General features: G+C 44.5%; 1 protein-coding gene across 1 annotated transcript in view; it reads right to left on the bottom strand.

The window, feature by feature from the left end:
• Nucleotides 1–22879, bottom strand: part of LOC137417486 (ADAMTS-like protein 1) — a 466111-nt gene that overhangs the window by 105114 nt on the left and 338118 nt on the right. Inside the window, exon 19 of the mRNA XM_078772644.1 lies at nt 8908–9090. Coding sequence (XP_078628770.1) covers nt 8908–9090 — 183 coding nt within the window. The remainder of the gene's footprint in view (nt 1–8907; nt 9091–22879) is intronic.

Below are 22879 nucleotides of genomic sequence, written 5' to 3'. Positions count from 1 at the left end.
ATGGAATTATTTCGTTGCAATTGAATGACATAGCCTCACGATAACATGAACTAACATGAACATAAGTATCCGAAGTACCGAAACGAAACCATTCTCATTTTCTTTCCGAACATTTTTACTTTCTTTTTTCACTCAAGCTACCCAGAAATTAGGAGGATGATGTGAATTGTATTTTCCTAAAACAACTGCATTTGCTCTAGGTTTGCTTGTCCAGGTTTGCTTGTATTTATGTGTCCGCAATATATATATGTGTATATATATATATATATATATATATATATATATATATATATATATATATATAGATATACAGTCGTCCCTCGCTATATCGCGGTTCACTTTTCGCGGCTTCGGTACATCGCGGGTTTTTCTCGCTAGTATATGTAAAATTATATCGCGGATTTTTCGCTATATCGCGGGATTTTGCGGTATAAATGCATTTTTATATACTATTATTTTAAATATTTTTGTGGTAAAATAAGCATTTTCTAGCCTAAAAAATTAAAAAACGTAAAAAAATAAGAAAAATACAGTAATTAAAACATATTACAAGAAATAAAATACTGTACATAGTGTACAGTAGAAGAGTAGACAAAGAGACAAAGAGTCGTGCGTATGGAAAACGCAGATGCGGCAGCTTCCACTTGCGCTAGTTACCCACGTAATGGGTAACTGTAATGCTCTTTCTGGCTGTGCAGTACATTCGTCATCGTCATCACCTTCATCGTCATCAGTACTGCACAGCTAATTCATCATCATCTTCATCACGCAAGTTGTAGTATTGAAGAGCCGGGGCTCTTGCTTGATACGGACGAAATGACGGGCAAGACACAAACTCGTCCGAGAAGATATTTATTCTCAAAACCAACTCGGGAACACTGAAAAGCCCGTTTAACAGGCTGCATTATAAAGCACAACCAGAAACCGAAACCGAAACCCACGCCTCTCAAGCGTGGCGTGCTTCGGTGGTCATGTGATCAACAGGTGTAGCTGATTATACCCGCACGCGCGGCACGCTTTGGTGGTCACGTGACCAGCCACTCTTGCGCCGCAGATCCCCGCCGGTGACGTCACCGGCTGGAGCAAGGAGATTCTGATGCTGGTCTTGCTTGGGGGACCCATGGGTCGCTACAGTATCTTCAATGGTGAGTACCCATTAGAATTTTATATGTTGTTAAAATTACGTATGTTTAAGAGTGTAAAAAGTGTTTAAGAGTATAGGAAGTGTTTATAAGAGTATGGGAAAGGTTAATAAGAGTGTGGGAAAGGTTAATAAGAGTGTGGGGAGGGTCATAAAGCTTTAAAATATATATAAATAATAAAATAAAAATATGGTCGCTACTTCGCGGATTTTCGTCTATCGCGGGGGGTTCTGGAACGTAACCCCCGTGATAAACGAGGGATCACTGTATATATTGTTGTGGATATGAGAATGTTGTTTTTTTAATTATTGTTGTGTAATGAATTGTTGTAAAATGTCACCCTCCTTCCTGCATTTGTTGTTGTATAAAGGTCAAGGGGCGTTCCCGTAGTTAATTCCATAAAACATACACGCAGGCCACCATATATCCCTGTTCGGTAGTTATATCCTTATTATGTGTATTTGTGTAAGGCTGTGTCTTCCATTAATTTAAATACTCCATTGCACCAAGTGAAATAAGAGTAGATTCCCTTCACATTCCCCTTCCAACCATTGCCAACTGCATTCCCTCAAAGCCTCAATTGCCAACTGCACTGCTGTGGTTTGTTTCATCCCAAGACTCCATTAGCCACGAGGTAATCTCGGACCCGAAGGTGGGAGGAGTCGGCCCAGCGCCGGGAACAAGGCGTGGCCTTGCCAACGCCTCCTCTAAGGGCGGGATCGGGAGCCCGCGCGACCAACCAGGGCCGAGGTGAGCTCACCGATGGGCGTGTCCTGGACACCAGCGGCTTGATCGCCGGAGGCGCTATAAAGAGCGCGCGCGGAAGCCTTTGGAAAAAAAGGGCGAAGCGAAGCGAAGAGAGCAAGAGAGAGAGAGGGAGAAAGAAGCAGAAAGAGGGAGTCAGGGCGAAGCAAGAGAGGAAGAGAGGGAGTCAGAGAGAACAAGTGCCAAGTGCCAAGCCTGAGGACAAGTAACAAGTGCCAAGCCTGAGAACAAGTGCAACCACCGCAGCTTTAAACCACCACAGCTTTGAGCTTCGACGGCAGTTTTTCGTCTGTGGCTGCGAAGGAACGGCGGCTGCTAAACGTGCCGATCGACCAGGGGGGCGGCGGCTGCTCACTCCCGGCCTGACCGTGCTCCGGTTCCAGTTCCAGTTTTTGTCCTCTCCCTCCAGCCATCCACCTGCCATTCCTATCATCATTCCCCGCGTGAGTCTGTCTTTGTTTGTTCTGTCCCTGGGTTAATTAAGCCTGTATTGATAAGCTAGCATTTCACTGTGTCACCTTTCCTCTTCTGTATTTTATTTTCTTATCCTTCCTTCTTCCTTGGTTTCTTTCAATTGTGTAAATAGTAAATAAATCATATTTGTATTTCTTACCCTTTGCCTTTCTTTCTTCTTTACATCCTTCGTCTTAGTCTTTTCCCCATTGAATATCTGTGGCGCGATTCGGCCAACGTTCAGGAATCGGGTTAGTCGGGGTAACTGTTCGGGCGCGGCGGCCATCTGCTCGGCAAACAACATCCTCGCCGCGGTCCCGTAACAATTGGTGTCTGGGAGTGAGATTCGAGGCCCGAACCAAATTTTTAAACATCAAAAAAAAATTGGTCAAAATTTGGAGCGGTCGAAATTTTGTTTAACATCCCAAATTGAGTCGTGCCATGGATAGTCAAGGCGATCGGATGCTGGTGGGGGTAGAGTTAGAGGGGGTAGAATCGACCCAGGACCCCAGGGACGAAGTGGGGAAAATGGAGGAGGAGAGAAAAGAAGGTGCGGTCGTGGGGGTTACAGGCACACGAAATGGCGGCCTCCCGTACGTGACGGCGATAGCCGGACCCGCAGTGCCAATGGACTGGGGCCTTTTGATGATGCATTTCAGTGCCGCTCTGATGGGTGACAGTAAGGGATTTGATGCAATGATGGCTACCCAGGGGCTAGACGCAAAAAAAGCGAGGCACGAAGCAAGGTACAACCCGGTTGGATTTCAGGAGCAAATAAACGCCACGATGGAAAGAATACGGGAAGACATTGACCGCGGGGTGGGCGAAAAGGTCCCAAGGGTGCACGACGAGGTAAAGCGGGTCGAGGAGCACTGGTTGGGCGAAGTGGAGGAAAGCGCGGGTACAATGACGGGTATAGAAATCGCGACCCGGGGTATGGGGCAGTCGGCGACCGCTGAGATAGAAGAGGGAATTTTATTAAAGCCAGCGGTCGTCGTGGTGAATAAAGAAAAAGCAGTAGAGGGTATAATAAAAATTGAAAAGACGACGGAGGTAGCCCAGCAGTTCGAGGAAGAAATGGATTATGTGCAAAGTCCCTGCTCACATCACGATGCTGTGCTTAATAACACCAATGAAAGTTTGCAGGTGGTGTTGGAGCGAAGGAGGAGGATCCCCCAGGTGAGTCGTGCTGTGTATTGTGCGGGGAGATTTTGTAGAAGGATGTTTGGCGACAAAAGAATTGTCGCGCGATTGGGGTCAATATGGCACCCGGGCGTTGGTGAAGGGTCCCGTGTGAGTGGAAATGGCACGCGTGTGAGGAAAAGGTGTGCGTCGGCGAGTGGGTGTGTTATAAAGTGTGGGAGTGAAACCGAGTGTGACCGGGAATGCACGACGGAGTATACGTGCGAGGGTGAGTGTGACATGGAGAGTAAGGTGGTGGTGGAATGTGTGCGAGGAAGCACACCTGAGTTGGTTGTGGCGCGGGTGTGGGAGAGCCCATCTGAGCGCGTTAGTGGGTGGATGCAAGAGTGCACGCCCATGGTGAGTGGTACGGAGTACGTACCGAGGGAGAGTGCGCAAGACGGTGCGCGAGGTGTGTTAAGGGAGTGTGCGAACGGCGAGTGTGCGCGAGAGGTGTGGTGTGTAACAGAGAGTGCGTTGGTGGAATGGACGGAGTGTGTGGAAAGTACGGACGGCGTTGGAACGCCGGGCTTTGTGAGTGTGAAACGGGTCGCGTATGCAAGTGAGGCATCGACGTTGAACAGGGTAGCGTTTAGGGCGACGGATAGCCGATGCAAGCACTCGGGGCGCGGTGCGCTTTGTTGGATGCCAGGCCCGGCGCGGATCGATGCTGCATCGCTTCTCTTCGAAGCGTCGTTGCCGATTCGGGCTTGGCCCCGCCCCACACGGTTGAGTCCGGGCCTTGTCGGGCGAGTCGACCGGTCCGGTTCAAGGGCAAGTGGGAGGAAGCGGAACGGTGCCCCCTGGTGGGGACGGGGTTCCGACCGGGCGAGCCTCAGTCATCGGGCTCGGGACCGCAAGGTACCGAGCCGCGATGATGCGTGGAACCTCGGCCCGAGCATGCCTCCTCCCCAAAGTCGTGAATGCCGGACGGATCCAACTGCAGGCGACCAAACAACCCGCGTTCATTGCTTGGCTTTGCGAAGCCGAGTTTTAATGATGTGACGACGCACCGAGGCTCAGATAAAGCAGACTGTGATGATGGTGATAGTGTTTTTGGATTCGAAATTTTGGGATAGAAGATTTTTGATTGGTTGGAATTTGATGTGCAAAATTGGTAGTGAGAGATGCCCGATGTGATGGGATGGCAACTCTGCCATCTCTCACAACAGGGGCAAAGGAGCACTAGTTATGGGGTTTATGGCAGTGAAGACTAGCCCGGGAGGGTTAGGATATAGTGTGTAGGGACCGAGAGAAGATGACCTTAGGTAACGGTAAGATTAGGTAGTGACAATAATACCTGAAGTGGGGACGCAGGTAGATTAGTTTGGATGATAATGACGTGGTATGTGCTTAGTTAAAGGGAAGACGGGGAGCACCTAAGTTAGCAGGGCAACAGGTAGTTCAGATGATGCCGTGTGTGTGGTTAAAAGGTGTGATTGCACAGGTGTGCAACTGAACAGGTGTATGGAGCAGTGTGTGAGTGAGTGATAGTGATGTGAGTTGTGCTGACCAAATGGTCCAGGGAGGAAGGAGGGTGCAGGTGGCACCAGGTGTGATTGCACAGGTGTGCAACGACAGGTGTATGGAGAATGGCATGGTTGTGTGGAAGACATGGCGTGTGGAATATATGGAGTATGGAATGGATGGTCGTGGAGTGAGTATGGTGGAAACTGCGGAGTGGAGTGGATGGTGCGAAGGTGTGGATGGGGGAAAGGAGGATGGACCCCATCACGAATACCCGGGGAGGGTAGTGTAAGAGTTAGGTAGAGGGTACAGGTAAATTGTGGTTGGATATTGGCATCTGTGGTGCGGGTAGTTGCACAGGAGTGTAGTGATGGGTGCATTAGTGTTGTGGAAATGGCTGGGCGTGTGGCCTGTTAGTATGTGTAGTTGGATTGGGCACTCCACCACTGTGAGGATGTCGGCCAGGTGAGGCCGCAGGTGGGCTCTGGGAGCTGGTAGTTGTTGTGGATGGGGCCCGAGGATCCGGAGGACGGACCCGGGTAGCCCAGTGCCAGAGGGCACCAAGGGGTGACAGTGCCAGGAGGGGCCTTCCCCAATTAGATAGGTTAGGGTGAGGAGCTAGGTAAGCTCGGGTGGCAACTACAGTGGTGGAGGTGTGCAGGTGGGTAGACCTGCTGGGAGAGCTAGACGACTCAGCCCGGAAATTGTGCAAGGGCACCGGGAGATGAATAGGGGGAGTGAGACCCCAAATTGAGAAGCACCACAGTTTGGCCAATGGGAATTTGGTTTTTAAAACCACATAGAGTAAGATTGCCAATGGTTTGGCAGGGAAAGACCCCAGGTAGTGTAAAGTGTGTTAAAGTCATTTGGAGGATAGTTAGGATTGAAGTCTCCTCGCACCCTCTACATCCACTCACCTGAGGTGACAGGACTCCACACCATGCCATGTTTTTATTATTTTGTTGTGCAAATGTTTGGATTGTGAGACGCATCATGACGTGGGTGTGACATTGTGCTTTGATGTTCCATCTCTCCCTACTCATGAGGATTGATGATGAATTGGTGATGGCAAATTTTGGCTCAAAGGGATTGAACCAACGAATTTGGAGCAGGGGAAATGTGGGGAAGACGTGACAGTAGTGACGAATTTGTAAAGAGTAGATTTTGTAAATGTGGGGTAAAGGCAAGGGTAGAGTAGGTAACAGGGGGGGGGTGACATACGGTAGGGACGAGATTTCTCACTTTGCTCTCCGTACGCACCTCGTCTTGCATTACCTTGTTTGATGTGTACCCTTGTGACCTTACCCCTCGCTCATCTGTCTTTCCCCCCCTTTTGTCTCCCACCGAGGACTGTGCGCCACTGGGCGCCGAGGGGAGCGTGCGGGAGTCCGCCATTGTGCGCCCGGAACTCCCAGAACCAGCTGTCTGCATCGATGCACCACATTATGGACCACATGTCTGTGGCTGAGCACCACTTATGGACCCCATGGGTTGGGGCATGGCCCCTCTGCTGGAACCGGCCATGAGGGCCCGAGATCTTGCTGGCAGACCTTGGTCACAGGGCACCTATGCCGCACAGGTGAACCACACATAGTCGGCCCTGTGGGCCATAAATAAATCAAAACAATGGACACGTTCTGTGCAGGTTTATTTCCACCAATAGGCCACCAGTAAGAAAATGAAAGAAAGACAACATCTGGAAGAACAAATAGCCAGCAGAGGGAGCCGAAGAGCAAGAGACCACCAGCAGCGTTTGGGGTTGTTTAGTTATTTTTATTCATGAACAGTGATGACTGTGCACCGATTGGTACTTGATGGTGCTTTGGTGCATTTTTGGTGCTTTATGGTGCGTCGATGCAGGGCAGACTGTCTCCCCCCCCCCCCCCCAGAAAGAACAATCATAGGTCCTGGGTTGCGTTTTGTAAATAAAGTAGCGTCATTGTAAATAATGCTCCCCACCGTATATGTTTCGTTTGAAAACAATTCCGCAATTCGGTTAGCTGTGGGAGTGAGTCTGTTAGGCAGGGTGCAATGGAGCAGCGGGACATATTTATTGGTGTTTTAAAACTGTCACACTCAGGGTCAGGTTAAATGTAGAGGGAACTACACCTACGTGCCACACTAAAGGTAAAAGTTCATAGGCCCGGGACGTGCCTAAGGGGAGGAGGGTGCAGTGTTGTGGATATGAGAATTTTTTTTATTTTTTTATTGTTGTGTAATGAATTGTTGTAAAATGTCACCCTCCTTCCTGCATTTGTTGTTGTATAAAGGTCAAGGGGCGTTCCCGTAGTTAATTCCATAAAACATACACGCAGGACACCATATATCCCTGTTCGGTAGTTATATCCTTATTATGTGTATTTGTGTTAGGCTGTGTCTTCCATTAATTTAAATACTCCATTGCACCAAGTGAAATAAGAGTAGATTCCCTTCACATTCCCCTTCCAACCATTGCCAACTGCATTCCCTCAAAGCCTCAATTGCCAACTGCACTGGGCGGTTTGTTAGGGTTGCTACAGCTGTGGTTTGTTTCATCCCAAGACTTCATTAGCCATGAGGTAATCTCGGAGCCGAAGGTGGGAGGAGTCGGCCCAGCGCCGGGAACAAGGCGTGGCCTTGCCAACGCCTCCTCTAAGGGCGGGATCGGGAGCCCGCGCGACCAACCAGGGCCGAGGTGAGCTCACCGATGGGCGTGTCCTGGACACCAGCGGCTTGATCGCCGGAGGCGCTATAAAGAGCGCGCGCGGAAGCCTTTGGAAAAAAAGGGCGAAGCGAAGCGAAGAGAGCAAGAGAGAGAGAGGGAGAAAGAAGCAGAAAGAGGGAGTCAGGGCGAAGCAAGAGAGGAAGAGAGGAAGTCAGAGAGAACAAGTGCCAAGTGCCAAGCCTGAAGACAAGTAACAAGTGCCAAGCCTGAGAACAAGTGCAACCACCGCAGCTTTAAACCACCACAGCTTTGAGCTTCGACGGCAGTTTTTCGTCCGTGGCTGCAAAGGAACGGCGGCTGCTAAACGTGCCGATCGACCAGGGGGGCGGCGGCTGCTCACTCCCGGCCTGACCGTGCTCCGGTTCCAGTTTTCGTCCTCTCCCTCCAGCCATCCACCTGCCATTCCTGTCATCATTCCCTGCGTGAGTCTGTCTTTGTTTGTTCTGTCCCTGGGTTAATTAAGCCTGTATAGATAAGCTAGCATTTCACTGTGTCACCTTTCCTCTTCTGTATTATATTTTCTTATCCTTCCTTCTTCCTTGGTTTCTTTCAATTGTGTAAATAGTAAATAAATCATATTTGTATTTCTTACCCTTTGCCTTTCTTTCTTCTTTACATCCTTCGTCTTAGTCTTTTCCCCATTGAATATCTGTGGCGCGATTCGGCCAACGTTCAGGAATCGGGTTAGTCTGGGTAACTGTTCGGGCGCGGCGGCCATCCGCTCGGCAAACAACATCCTCGCCGCGGTCCCGTAACAATATATATAATCAATTCCCAACAATACAGTGACAAAGTACAAATTGTCATTCCTGTAATTTCATCATTGAGTATGCTGTACTTTATGGCAGAAGACAAACTCGCCATTTTTTTTTTTAGATCTGACTATGTCATCTGAAAGAGGAAGCCATTGCGTGCCAGTACCTTAAACTCCAAATTCCTGCCTCCTGGTGATAACATATTCTCTGCTCCATCCTAGAATGCTGAGTAATGCAGAAAAAGTGTTTCTTTGTTTATCAACTGCAGGGAAATCATTAAATGATCTTAATACCAATTAGGGTGATTGATCTCCTTTGGGGAGCGCTCCATAAGCTGTCATTTAAAGAGGTGTCCATTACTGTATGGGAATTCGAGAGATTTTTTTTATTTGTAAAACGTTTTGCACATGTCCACCTACTGGAGCAAATGCAGTCTCACCTTGCCCCAAGCTTGGATGACCCATTGGGCAGGACAGGGTTGAGGAGAGCAAACTCGAGTGATAATTGGCTGCATGAGATCCCCACACAAATCTCCAGGCAAAGAGCGTTGGGTTCCATCTTCGAGACGCTGCTTGCAGGCTACCTGCCGAGACTGCTTGCCAAGGCCACAGGTCTGTGAACACTAAAACAACACACACACACACACACAGAGATAGACATAGGGATAAAAATAGAGATAGAGTTGTCGAGTTATAGGGACATTCCCGGAGGGTGGGAGTGCCAATCTCAGCCCACTTTCGATGGGAAATTCAAAGTAGTGAAATTTCCAGAAAGTGACACTTTCTTCCAAAACACACTATTCACTTGAAAAAAGTGATATATTGCAACCATATTTGGCCTTCCTGTATCATACTGTAATGTCAATATATATACATACATATATACATACATATATATATATATATATATATATATATATATATATATATATATATATATATATATATATATATATATATATATATCTATATATCTATATATCTATATATCTATATATCTATATGTCTATATCTATATATATATATATATATATATATATATATATATATATATATATATATATATATATATATATATATATATATGCATGAATACACTGTGTACCTATATACCTACAGTCGTGGCCAAAAATATTGGCACCCTTGCACCTTTTTCAAATAAATCACAATTTTATCGAAAAATAAGTTGACATTGACGAAAATGGTCTCCACAATTCTTTATTTCACTGTTAATATTACAGAACCTTTGGTTTTGATTCAGAACAATCAGAAAATAAAAAGAAATGGCATTGACAAAATTATTGACACCCTCGACTTAATATTTGGTCGCACGGCCTTTGGACAAAATAATTGCAGTCAAGCGCTTCCAATAGCCATGAATGAGCTTCCTACACCTCTCTACTGGCAGCTTGTCCCACTCTTTTTGTGCAAACTGCTCCAGTCCTCCCAGATTTAAATGGTGCCTTCTCCCAACTGCTGTTTTCAGATCTCCCCGCAGGTGTTCAATGGGATTTAGATCTGGACTCATTGCTGGCCACTTCAGAACAGTCCAACGTTTTGTCTTGAACCATTCCTGGGTGCTTTTTGAAGTGTGTTTGGGGTCATTGTCCTGCTGCAAGACCCATGACCTTCGACAGAGACCCAGCTTTCTGACACTGGGTTGAACATTGCGCTACAAAATGACTTTGTAATCTCCTGATTTCCTGATGCCATGCACACATTCAAGGCACCCAGTGCCAGAGGCAGCGCAGCAACCCCAAAACATCACTGAACCTCCTCCATGTTTGACTGGAGGGAAGGTGTTCTTTTCTTTGAAGGCTTCATTTTGTTTTCTGTAAACATAGAGATGATGTGCTTTACCAAAAACCTCTAATTTGGTCTCATCTATCCAATAGACATTCTCCCAGAAGGATTTGGCTGGTTCAGGTGTGTTTTGGCAAACTCCAGTCAGGCTTTCCCAGCAGTGGGGTCTTCCTGGGTCTCCTACCACAGAACCCCCTTTCATTGAGTTGGTGACGGATGGTGTGAGTTGAAACTGTCGTACATTGTGTCTGAAGGCCACTTTGAATCTGTTTGGTAGTTGGTCGAGGTGCTTTCTCCACCATTTAAACAATCCTTCGCTGCAATCTTCGATCAAGTTTTCTCTTGCTGCCTCGTCCAGGGAGGTTGGCTACAGTGCCATGGGCCTTAAACTTCCTGATATCATTGCGTACAGTGGACACAGGAACATCAAGGTCTCTGGAGATGGACTTGTAGCCTTGAGATTGTCCATGCTCGACTACAATCTTGTGTCTGACCTCCTCAGACAATTCTCTGGTTTTCTTTCCTTCCTCCATGCTCATTGTGGTACACACAGTGACACAAAACAGCAGAATGACTCATTTTCTCTATTCAAACTGGTTGAATGAGTGATTTTTATATTGCAGGCACCTGAAACTCACCACAGGTGAGTTCAATTCCAAAGTAAAGGAAAATCACCTGCTTGAAATCTAATTATTTCTAACAACTTCTAAAAGGTGCCAATAATATTGTCTGGGCCATTTTAGGATTTCTGTGTGGAATAAGCCAAGATTTAGTAATTTTTTGTGGAATTTTTGTTCCACTGCAAACCAAAGAATACAAATGTGGATACCAAAAGATGTTTTAATTTCAACAATTTTCTGGAATAAATGGTGCATTATTTGAAAAAAGTGCAAGAGTGCCAATATTTTTGGCCACGACTCTATGTACCTATAAAAGACCTATAAAAATACCTCTTTTATTTACCTATAAAAGGCAACAATATCTCTCTCTCTCTCTTTGTTTGTATGTGTTCTATGCACAGCCACATCTTTTAAGTTCCAAACTTAAAACTCGGGGTTCATATACAACTTTGTGTGAGGGGTAACACAGACTCTGTGGACGTGGACTCACGCGGGGCTGTGGGGGCTAGGAAGGGGGGGGGGGGGGAGCATAAATGATCTATGGAAATGTGTACCGTGTAGAGCCACTCGGCGGTGGTGGCAGAGGTTATTACAATTTCCTTTTTTACCTCGGCAACGCTGAGGTTAAATCTTTCGCATGGGTAACTTTGTCCTTCTCCCTTACCCCTCCCCTGCCCCTTCCCTTCCTTCATTCCCTCTCCCCCTGTGTAGCACCACGTACTTCAGCTAGTATATATATGTACAGACTTGGCATTTAATATGGCATTTTTTTTTTTTCTTGACTTGGGTTTACTTTCTGAACTCAGTATATAAATCTGGTGAGTTTATTTTACCCTTCGGTGATGTCTTTGTTGAAAGAACCATGTCACTGATTGTCTTTCGCAGCAAGAAGTCAATAACAGGATTATATCACAGGTGGCATGACAAAATGTAAGGACAGGTACATTTGACGATTGGCTTCACAATCGGGTATGTAAGGGTTGTTGCATTCTGTATTAGTGGAAAACAACTGCTGCACGTCTACAAAAGTTATTGCCGCTTCCTCTGGAGATGGTCCGTCAACTTGACAATGCTGTTTGTCATGGAGTGGTGGCTTTACGAAATTCTGGCATGAAACAGCGTGCTATTGCTCGGCAGTATGGCATCACTCAAGGTCAGGTGTCAAAGATCCTGAAACGAAATGCTCAGAGGGGTGTCCCTACTCCAATACCGAGGCCAGGACGTCCACGCAGAACCACAACGAGAGATGATCGCCCAGCTGCACCGGTTAGTCTGCAATGGCCGTACCAAGTCAGCTAATCAGCTTAGGGCTGAGTGGCAGCAACTGACAAATGTGCCTGTATCCAGAAGGCTAGTCAACCAACGACTGGTTCAAGCAGGCTATCGTGCCAGGCATCCCCTGAGAAAGCCACGCCTGACCAGACAACACAGCCAGCGCCGAATGCAGTGGGCCAGAGAGCACCATCAATGGCAGCCAGGACACTGGAATCACGTGACCTTCAGTGACGAGTCTAGATTTCTGGTCTATCGTCAAGATGGCCGCGTCCGAGTGCACAGACAAGTGCATGAACCCCACAACAAAGATTGTATCATGCCAAGAGTCCAAGCTGGAGGTGGTGGGGTGACCGTTTGGGCTGCTTTTCATGCAGGGGGCAAAACTGACCTGGTTGTTCTGAATGGAAACCTGAACCAGTTCAAGTACAGGGTCATTCTGGAAGAAACATTGCTTCCATTTGCTCGTGCAGCCTTTCGAGGAAACTTTGTCTTCCGGAATGACAATGCACGGCCTCATCGTGCTCGCATGATCCAACACTTTCTTGCTGACCGTGGTGTAGAGCATATGGAGTGGCCTGCCATGTCCCTGGATATGAATCCGATGGAGGACTTGTGGGCAGAATTAACGTGTCAAATCGACAACTTGGACCACCAGCCTGCCTCTGTGCGTGAATTGCAGCAGGCTATTGTCACTGCATGGCAAGCGATTCCTGTCCAAACCTTGGCAAATCTCGTGAACAGCATGCCTCGACGTGTACGTGCTCTCCTGAATGTTCGTGGGGGTTACACGAAGTACTGAACTGTAATTTTACTGTCCGTAATCCCAGTCATAATTTAGCTTTTGTTGTTGTTGAATTTTTTTTTGGCTAATGTGCAAAATAAAGAGATACTTCTGTAAAACGTACAGAAGTTTAACACAGTACTGTCCGTGAATTGAGTTCGATATCAGTTTACATCACTTTCAAGGATCAATTTATTTGCTTCGAAATGTCAAATGTGGTTTTTGTTTCTTTTAAAGGTCACATTAACAAAATCTAGAATAATTTCAACATAATTCCAATGAACTTTTGGTTCTAAGTCATCTTGAAAAGTAAGTTCACCCCCACAAAAAAAAATTCCATATTAAATGCCAAGTCTGTATAACCAGAAATGGCCCTTCCGACCTATCAATAGCACCAGCATGACAGATTATGTGAGCATACTCGGGTAACTTATAAATCGAGACTTGCAGGTCACAAAGAAAGGATAATGGAGCCACCTACCATGGTTTCACCCATCGTTGGGATCATCAGGATGGCACACCATATAATCATGTATTTGTGACCACAAACCAAATGCGGTTACATAATGCAATACACCCCCTGACTTGGTGAAGCAGCAAGGCACAGATTGCGTCTCACAACAGCCGAAACTGCACAAACTGTGAGCAACAATGGTCATCTGACACCCAACACATTGCCTCTGCCCTGCTGTGCACCAAACAGAAGGTGGGATTGCGGTCATTGCAGGAAAAAAAAAATAACACATTGCAGTGAACAATTATGAGACAGGATATCTTTCTCTTATTATTAATTACTAGGGCATGCCCGTACTATATATATATCTAAAATTATATCCCCCCCCTCTATTTACATGAAATGGTTTGGTCCATTCGCAAAGCCAAAGCGAACGGCTTGCGAGTACGGTGGCAATCCCCCCCCTCTATTTACATGAAATGGTTTGGTCCATTCGCAAAGCCAAAGCGAACGGCTTGCGAGTACGGTGACAATCCCCCCCCTCTATTTACATGAAATGGTTTGGTCCAAAGCGAACGGCTTGCGAGTACGGTGACAATCCCCCCCCCCTCTATTTACATGAAATGGTTTGGTCCAAAGCGAACGGCTTGCGGAGTTTGGTAAAGAAATCGCCATAGCTCGGTAACTACTTCTCCGATTAATATGAAACCTTGAAAAGGCACATCCTCGGGTCCCCAGCAATATACCTGGCAAGTTTAAAGTATATCGGACCCGTGGTTGTCGAGAAACAGCGGTCACAGACACACAGACAAACACACACACACACAGAGATTACTGGAATTATAGATAGATGAGGTTGAGCCAAGGTTCCCCCACACTGTTCTACATTATCAGAAACAATGACATCATTATACAACTGGTCATGAAACGTGCATTCTGACATCCTCTCTGAAATGATGACCTTATGAGTGTGTTTTTGTGCAAAGTGTGTTTTTTTTTGTTGAAACGTGTATTTTTTATTGTATTGTATCAGTGAGGATGGTATTAATTTCCACGAAGCAATTCTATGAGGAGTTAAAGTCTTTGTATGCTTAAGTACACCATAAAAACTGTCCAGGTTGAATTGGACATGACTCAGAAACTTAATTTGCCTTAAGTTTGAGTGTACTGCATTGATGTCTGTACGCACATGTGTACACAATTATTTCGGGGAGTAGGAGAGGGTGTCAAAAAGACTTTTGGCTTAAGTATACATCTTGAGACCACAAACAGAATTTGTCTTGGCTTCTTTCATATTCTGGAATCAAATATTTGACGACATGCTTGTATGTTTGAGTTCAGTGTTCACATAAATAAAATAACATAAACATTATTGTAAAAACTAAAAATAAAAACCCACATGAAGAGTTGTGCAACTCTTAAATGAATGAAAGAACAGCACAGAGATTTTCATTGACAGGTACCTCCAACAGTGCTAACCACGTCCTTTAATATATCCCACAAAGAACGTTTTATGAAGAAACATCAAACTGCTCTGTTTTATCAACGTGATGTGACTGGACCATAAAGCAATGAAAAATATCGTAGTGTATGTGTGTATATATATATATATGTATGTGTGTGTGTGTGTGTGTGTGTGTGTGTGTGTGTGTGTGTGTATGTATGTATGTATGTATATATATATATATAATTATATATATGGTATTGACAAATATATACACACATAATAACAACACCTCACAGCCATAAAACACGTAATAAAAACACCTGGTCTCTCTCACACACAAAGACTTCCGCTGAACTTGTGGACGAATAAGAAGAAGACCTTTGTTGGTTGAAGGCTTGTTGAGTATTAAAGATCGACCGTCCTGAAGCTACGTCCGCGTCTGATTTAATCTCCCGATTATTTATATATATATATAAATATATATATGTATGTATGTATGTATGTATGTATGTATGTATGTATGTATGTATGTATATATATATATATATACTCAAGCAAGCCCCAACTTCTTGGTTTCCACGGCGTCATGCTGAAAAATGTGTGAGGCAGGGGAGCAAGCCCAAAGGGTAGAGCAGTACTCCATCAAGCAGCGAATGAAATCCTCGGTGGATAGGAGGTCAGGTGTGCCAAGGAAGGACTTTGTACGACGGAGGATGCCCAGTCGGTGGCTGGTTTTGGAGGCCAACTTTGAAATGTGGTTTTTTTTGCCCAAGAAAGATCATGGCTGATAGTGAGATGCAAGTGTTTGAATGACTGAACGTCCTCAAGAGGATTGTTAAGAAAGTAGATCGGAGGGTTTGCCAGACGGACCTTTTGGAGGGAGATCGTGAGAGTGAGACTTGTCAGGATTGAAAGACATATTAAACTTATGATAATAAGACCTTGTATTAATGAGACTTGACTGTACTAATAACATAATAACTATTGCACTCTTTTTATAACTAAAATCCCTTTTTCCAAAAACTTTGTCTTTTTCCAAAACTTTATGTCGATGACTATCCTAATATGCTATCCAGGTTTTTCACGCCTAGTCCTAGATTGATTTAGCTCACATTCGATTAGCATCACAGTCAATAGGAAAGTTCAATAAACCCCCAAGACATATTTTTCCGGAGAAACAAATTCACCATTTGAAAAATTGGAAAGAAAAGCAAAATAACTATTCTGACATGGATGGCGTCCAACATTATTAGATCCCTCAATCAAGAAAACCATTTATAAGGTCTTTAAAAACACAAAGGACTACACAGGGTGACTTGGGACCAAGAGCTTATTGATTCCTTGCAGTAGTTGATGGCCAGGGTCTGGGCAGGAATTCCTGTGCCTGCGCCGCTTTCATATCCCGAATCACCGTTACTCGGTATCATGTGCAAACTGGAATAAAAATTCACTTGAACCGTCAATGTTTGAATTTCCATTGATTGCAAACTCACAATCATTTAGTTTGCGCAATGCAATCCAGAAACTGACGAGTTTTAAATTACTCGGGGATACAAAAAGTTCTTAATGTGAATTGAGGAATTCAAGAGCGGATGCATGTTCATCAAACCAGAGACTTCGAGATGGTGCGCGGTGGAGGAAACTACATCGAATCTTCACTCGGATTTTGGGAAATTAGCATTAAACGTGGCTCGGAGCCAAGTACGAGTGCATGTGACGGGTGTAAGTGAACCAGGCGGTTGGTACAGCTGTGGTTCCATGGGTGAGACCGTTATTAAATGAGAGACATTCTGCACGAAGCCAGTCACCTTTCCACGCTCATGCAATTTGTTGCAGTTGGTCTGCAGCAACCACGGATTGTCAGTCACACTTGAGTAGGACTTCATCGGCTCACACACACAAGGACCAATTGGACCTCTTGGAGTGAAATTCCAGCACTCATGGGATGTAAAAATCTGCTTCTGGTGTTTCAAGCAATCTCACCTTCCACTGTGATGCTCAAAATGGCCGACTGCTGGTGATCTCAACAAAGTTCCCCACTCCCTCACTCTCTTCAATCCCACTCCTCCCTCCAGGTCTTTAAAACAGCTGTTCACCACCATCTCTTATCATCCCCCATCCAAAACCTTGATCTTTTCTACCCCCGCTAATTCACCCCAGATCCACTTTTTTGAAATACCAACTTCTGTCCTGGAAGTCCTTGGTGTCCTTGTGTTTTATACCTCTCCCACCTCCCCCCCAAGCCCTCTCCCTCCCACAGTTCTCTCGATGTCCCTGCTCTCAAATGTTGTGTTTGCGTCCTTCCCCCTCTCTGCCCATCTTGTGTACCGCTCCCCTTATTATTTGTTTTATATGTCGGTTTGACTTTTTGTGTGATTAATGTTAGCTCTTTCACGAGCCTCGATCTTGTATACAAAAAAAAAAGAAAAAGTTGCCAAACCAACAATCATTCCAGAAATGATGCAAAACCAGATTGAGTAACCAATGGTCGCGAGACTCTGGAGGTGTTTCCGATTGCCCTTTACGGCCTTAGCACCAGCAGCGATGTAGTGATCCCATGGACCATAAGCACTGATCAAAAATAATAGGACCATAAGCACCGCCTGCTCTTCACATCGGACACCGTGCGATCTTCAACGTCCATGAACGAATGCTGATAGACAGGACGTCCAGTTTCAAGTCCATCCGAGGGATGGCACACTCATTGGTATTCAAACCCAATACAGTTTAGAGGACAGTTTAGAGGCGAGTGTGCACACCTTTATGCCAACCTGCCAGCACTCAAGAATTCCTGAACACAAAATTTGCACGTTTTAGAAAATTATTTGTAAACAACAGGTTATTTTATCGTTTGGAAATGTACTAATAAACATGAGGGTGGGAGGAGGTGTAGGGGTAGGAACGGATGGCCATACCTTAGCACATCCACAGAATTGTACCCTATCATTAAAATTACATTATCAGACAATCCGACCTGCGGACCTGAGTGCTTCGAGACGATGAAGCACTTATAAGGATGCTGGTATAGCTCCAAATGATGGCTCCTCAAGTGTGACCTCAATTTGGAGTACCACCTGGTTTGTCACCTTGATGGGCCACATTATCCCCAATCTTTGTCCAATAATCTACTCATTCATAAAATTATTTAAATTCGTAAAAACCTAACGAATCTATTTAAATTTGTGACCCCCAACCAAACTGAAAACTTGTGACCCCCCCAAGTAAAATTAGTGACCCACCAACCCAAAACCTAAAAATTGTAATTTGTGACCACCGACCAAACCTCCTAATAATTATCCAAAAAATTACTTATTTGTAAATTATTTAAATTCAGAACGAAATTCCATCATTCATCATTGTCTGTGGTCAGGACAAGAGTCTAAATTATTCAGAACTGGTCATTTAAGAAAGTTTATGGAAAACGCACATGACTGTTTCACATCTTTGGCTACGAGAAGATGGTCTATTTATTACGTAAGGACTGGGTCAACTTGAGAAAAATTAAATACGAAGAGAATGGAGGATGATAATAGAAGAGAGGAAAACGGGGAGGACAGGGAAGAAGGAGAAAATAAGGGGAGAAAAAGGAGAGGGAAAACAAAAAGGGAGACGGAAAGTTGGGTAGGATTGTGTCAGAGGAATCTGGAGAGATGGGAATGGCTTGAAGGATAAAAGGGCCACGTCAGGAGTATATGGGATGGGTAACAGAGGGGTTGGGGTGCAAAATAATTATGTAATAAATAGATAGCTCCTCGTACACAATCAAAGAGAGATTTCAGTTGGGTCTTACAGAACCAACTCCAACCAAGCGTAAGGAAAATACGTCTCAGCTCATAAACAAAGTTTGAGTGACTTTTTTTAGTTCATGCACAAGCCATTTTGGAACTGTCATGATGAATGAAAAACACTCTCTTGATATCCTTCAGGCAGGATGAAAGAGTGAAAAACCTACATACTTTGTAATACAATGAGGGCCGTGCTTTGTTTTAGCACCCAAGTGCATTTTAACCACACACCATTCTCTTCCCATTCCCAGATTCCACACTGCCTCGCTGGAGCCAGCACACTGATGAGCAAGTGAAGGCAGATGGGCAGGCACAGATCTTCGAAGCCAGGATGGCATCAGATCATAGGGCATTAAAAAAACACACGTGCTCCGGTGGCGCCGAGGATCTATTGCCGACTGCGGCCTTCCGTGGACGCCAATTGTGCTTTAGGTTCATCTGAGTAAGGCATGGAGGGTTTTATTGGAAATGACATAACTGAACCATTTTGGTTATTGCTCTTGAGGTTTTTAGCTCGTCTGACAAAGTCGAAAAAGCTGTTCGAGCCATAACGATGTCCTTCGGTCAGTCCATCTTTCCTTCCTTCCTTCCTTCCGGCAGTGGGTCCATTAACAATTTTCTTTGTTTTTTTTCCCCCCTAATCCTCCGAAGCAGCTGAACGAATCTTTGTGAAACTCGGCATGACAATTCATGACGTCGCTGTGCACAAACTGACGGAGCGCTTTTATTTAATTGCCATCCAGGTGGTGAGATAATTAGCTGATTAACTCAAAATGTAATCGATGTTTGTATGTCCGTCACATATTACGAGAATCCGTATCACGAGGAAATCATTCCAAACAGGAAATACTGTTTTTAAGGACGTCATCAAGGACACAGACAACAGATACGAATAAATAATGTGATGTGTCAGAATAAGGTGATGTGATAGACACTGCAGAAAATGGCGGTAAAACCCGGATTTCATTTATTTACGTGACTTTAACAATCTTTATTTTTGTCTAAATTTAATTGTGTACTTCAGCAATATATAGTAGGACACACATCACCTGTCATAATTTGGTCTAGTTTTGCCAGCTCCAGTTCCAGCTCCAGTTTTGCAGTGTTCAATTTAAATAAAGGTTCAATTGGGGTGATGTATAAGGCCAGAGTATGCATGACTGCTTCTGGATTACTTCAATAACACTAAACCTCGGGATTTATATTTTAACGATCATTAAAATCATTATTTTATTCAAATTGAAGTACAGCACTGTATATACCTGAACACTGTGTGGGGTATCATGTTCTATCACACTGAGTGGGGTATCATGTTCTATCACACTGAGTGGGGTATCATGTTCCATCACACTGAGTGGGGTATCATGTTCCATCACAATGAGTGGGGTATCATGTTCTATCACAATGAGTGGGGTATCATGTTCTATCACAATGAGTGGGGTATCATGTTCTATCACAATGAGTGGGGTATCATGTTCTATCACAATGAGTGGGGTATCATGTTCCATCACACTGAGTGGGGTATCATGTTCCATCACACTGAGTGGGGTATCATGTTCCATCACACTGAGTGGGGTATCATGTTCTATCACACTGAGTGGGGTATCATGTTCTATCACAATGCATGGGGTATCATGTTCTATCACACTGAGTGGGGTATCATGTTCTATCACAATGCATGGGGTATCATGTTCTATCACAATGCGTGGGGTAGCATGTTCTATCACACTGAGTGGGGTATCATGTTCTATCACACTGAGTGGGGTATCATGTTCTATCACAATGAGTGGGTATCATGTTCCATCACACTGAGTGGGGTATCATGTTCCATCACACTGAGTGGGGTATCATATTCTATCACACTGAGTGGGGTATCATGTTCCATCACACTGAGTGGGGTATCATGTTCTATCACAATGCATGGGGTATCATGTTCTATCACACTGAGTGGGGTATCATGTTCTATCACAATGCGTGGGGTATCATGTTCTATCACACTGAGTGGGGTATCATGTTCTATCACAATGCATGGGGTATCATGTTCCATCACAATGCATGGGGTATCATGTTCTATCACAATGCGTGGGGTATCATGTTCTATCACAATGCGTGGGGTATCATGTTCTATCACAATGCATGGGGTATCATGTTCTATCACAATGCGTGGGGTATCATGTTCTATCACACTGAGTGGGGTATCATGTTCTTATCACACTGAGTGGGGTATCATGTTCTATCACACTGAGTGGGGTATCATGTTCTATCACACGGAGTGGGGTATCATGTTCTATCACACTGAGTGGGGTATCATGTTCTATCACACGGAGTGGGGTATCATGTTCTATCACACTGAGTGGGGTATCATGTTCTATCACACGGAGTGGGGTATCATGTTCTATCACACTGAGTGGGGTATCATGTTCTATCACACGGAGTGGGGTATCATGTTCTATCACACGGAGTGGGGTATCATGTTCTATCACACTGAGTGGGGTATCATGTTCTATCACACTGAGTGGGGTACCATGTTCTATCACACTGAGTGGGGTATCATGTTCTATCACACTGAGTGGGGTATCATGTTTTTATCACACTGAGTGGGATATCATGTTCTATCACACTGAGTGGGGTATCATGTTCTATCACACGGAGTGGGGTATCATGTTCTATCACACGGAGTGGGGTATCCTGTTCTATCACACGGAGTGGGGTATCATGTTCTATCACACGGAGTGGGGTATCATGTTCTATCACACGGAGTGGGGTATCATGTTCTATCACACTGAGTGGGGTATCATGTTCTATCACACGGAGTGGGGTATCATGTTCTATCACACGGAGTGGGGTATCATGTTCTATCACACTGAGTGGGGTATCATGTTCTATCACACTGAGTGGGGTATCATGTTCTATCACACTGAGTGGGGTATCATGTTCTATCACACTGAGTGGGGTATCATGTTCTTATCACACTGAGTGGGGTATCATGTTCTATCACACGGAGTGGGGTATCATGTTCTATCACACTGAGTGGGGTATCATGTTCTATCACACTGAGTGGGGTATCATGTTCTATCACACGGAGTGGGGTATCATGTTCTATCACACGGAGTGGGGTATCCTGTTCTATCACACGGAGTGGGGTATCATGTTCTATCACACGGAGTGGGGTATCATGTTCTATCACACGGAGTGGGCTATCATGTTCTATAAACTCTAATTATATTGATGTTTCATGATTAATCTATATTGTCTGTACTGACATTTTTGAGCTCCCGATTGGTTACCTGATTGATATACATAGTCTGTACCTTATTGATCTACCTATTCTGTACCTTATTGATCTACCTATTCTATACCTTATTGATATACCTAATACCTATTCTATACCTTATTGATCTACATATTCTATACCTTATTGATCGACCTATTCTATACCTTATTGATCTACCTATTCTGTACTTTATTGATCTACCTATTCTATACCTTATTGATCTACCTATTCTGTACTTTATTGATCTACCTATTCTATACCTTATTGATCTACCTATTCTATACATAATTTATCTAACTATTTTCTACTTTATAGCTGCCTATTTTTTTTACCTGATTGAGCTACCTAGTCCATACCTTATTGAACTACCTGTCCTGTACCTTGTAGCTGCCTATTCTTCGCCCGATTGATCTACCTAGTCTTTACCTTTTTGAGCTACCTATTCTTTACCAAATTGATCTACCAATTCTGTACCTACCGACATTTTTTCTTGGCAAAATCATTCATTTCCAAACAAAATTCATTTCATCATTTCATTCTGCAAATTGTATGTCTGATCATTCTGTGACGTTTTGCACACTTCCAGAAATATTTCTTACGTGTGGGTGATCTCACTAAAAAGCAAAGAATCTTCTTCCGATTGGTCGATTTGATCACCTCTCCAAATATGGATGCACTGAAAGTTTTTTTTTTTTTCCTCATTTTTGTTTCGAGCGAGATATTCTATTCTTTCTCAAATAGAGATTTTATGTTATTCTTGCCAGCCTTACTTTATAGTGAAGCTTGTGGCGAAGCAGTTAAACAGCTTGCCTTTCCATTTTGGAAAACCAATCCAACATCCTTCAATCGCCAATCATTACATAAGGCAAGAAGCATGTTTCAGTGTGACGTCATCCAAGATCTCTTTACCAAACATCAATCAAAGAATGATCATTCGACTGCAATCTTAGTCTTCTCAGCTTTGGTGGGTTTT

The sequence above is a fragment of the Myxine glutinosa genome, chromosome 2 (genome assembly GCF_964187855.1).
Source record: "Myxine glutinosa chromosome 2, kmMyxGlut1.1, whole genome shotgun sequence".
In the NCBI taxonomy this organism is placed as follows: domain Eukaryota; kingdom Metazoa; phylum Chordata; class Myxini; order Myxiniformes; family Myxinidae; genus Myxine; species Myxine glutinosa.
This window is presented reverse-complemented; position numbering and strand designations above follow the sequence as displayed.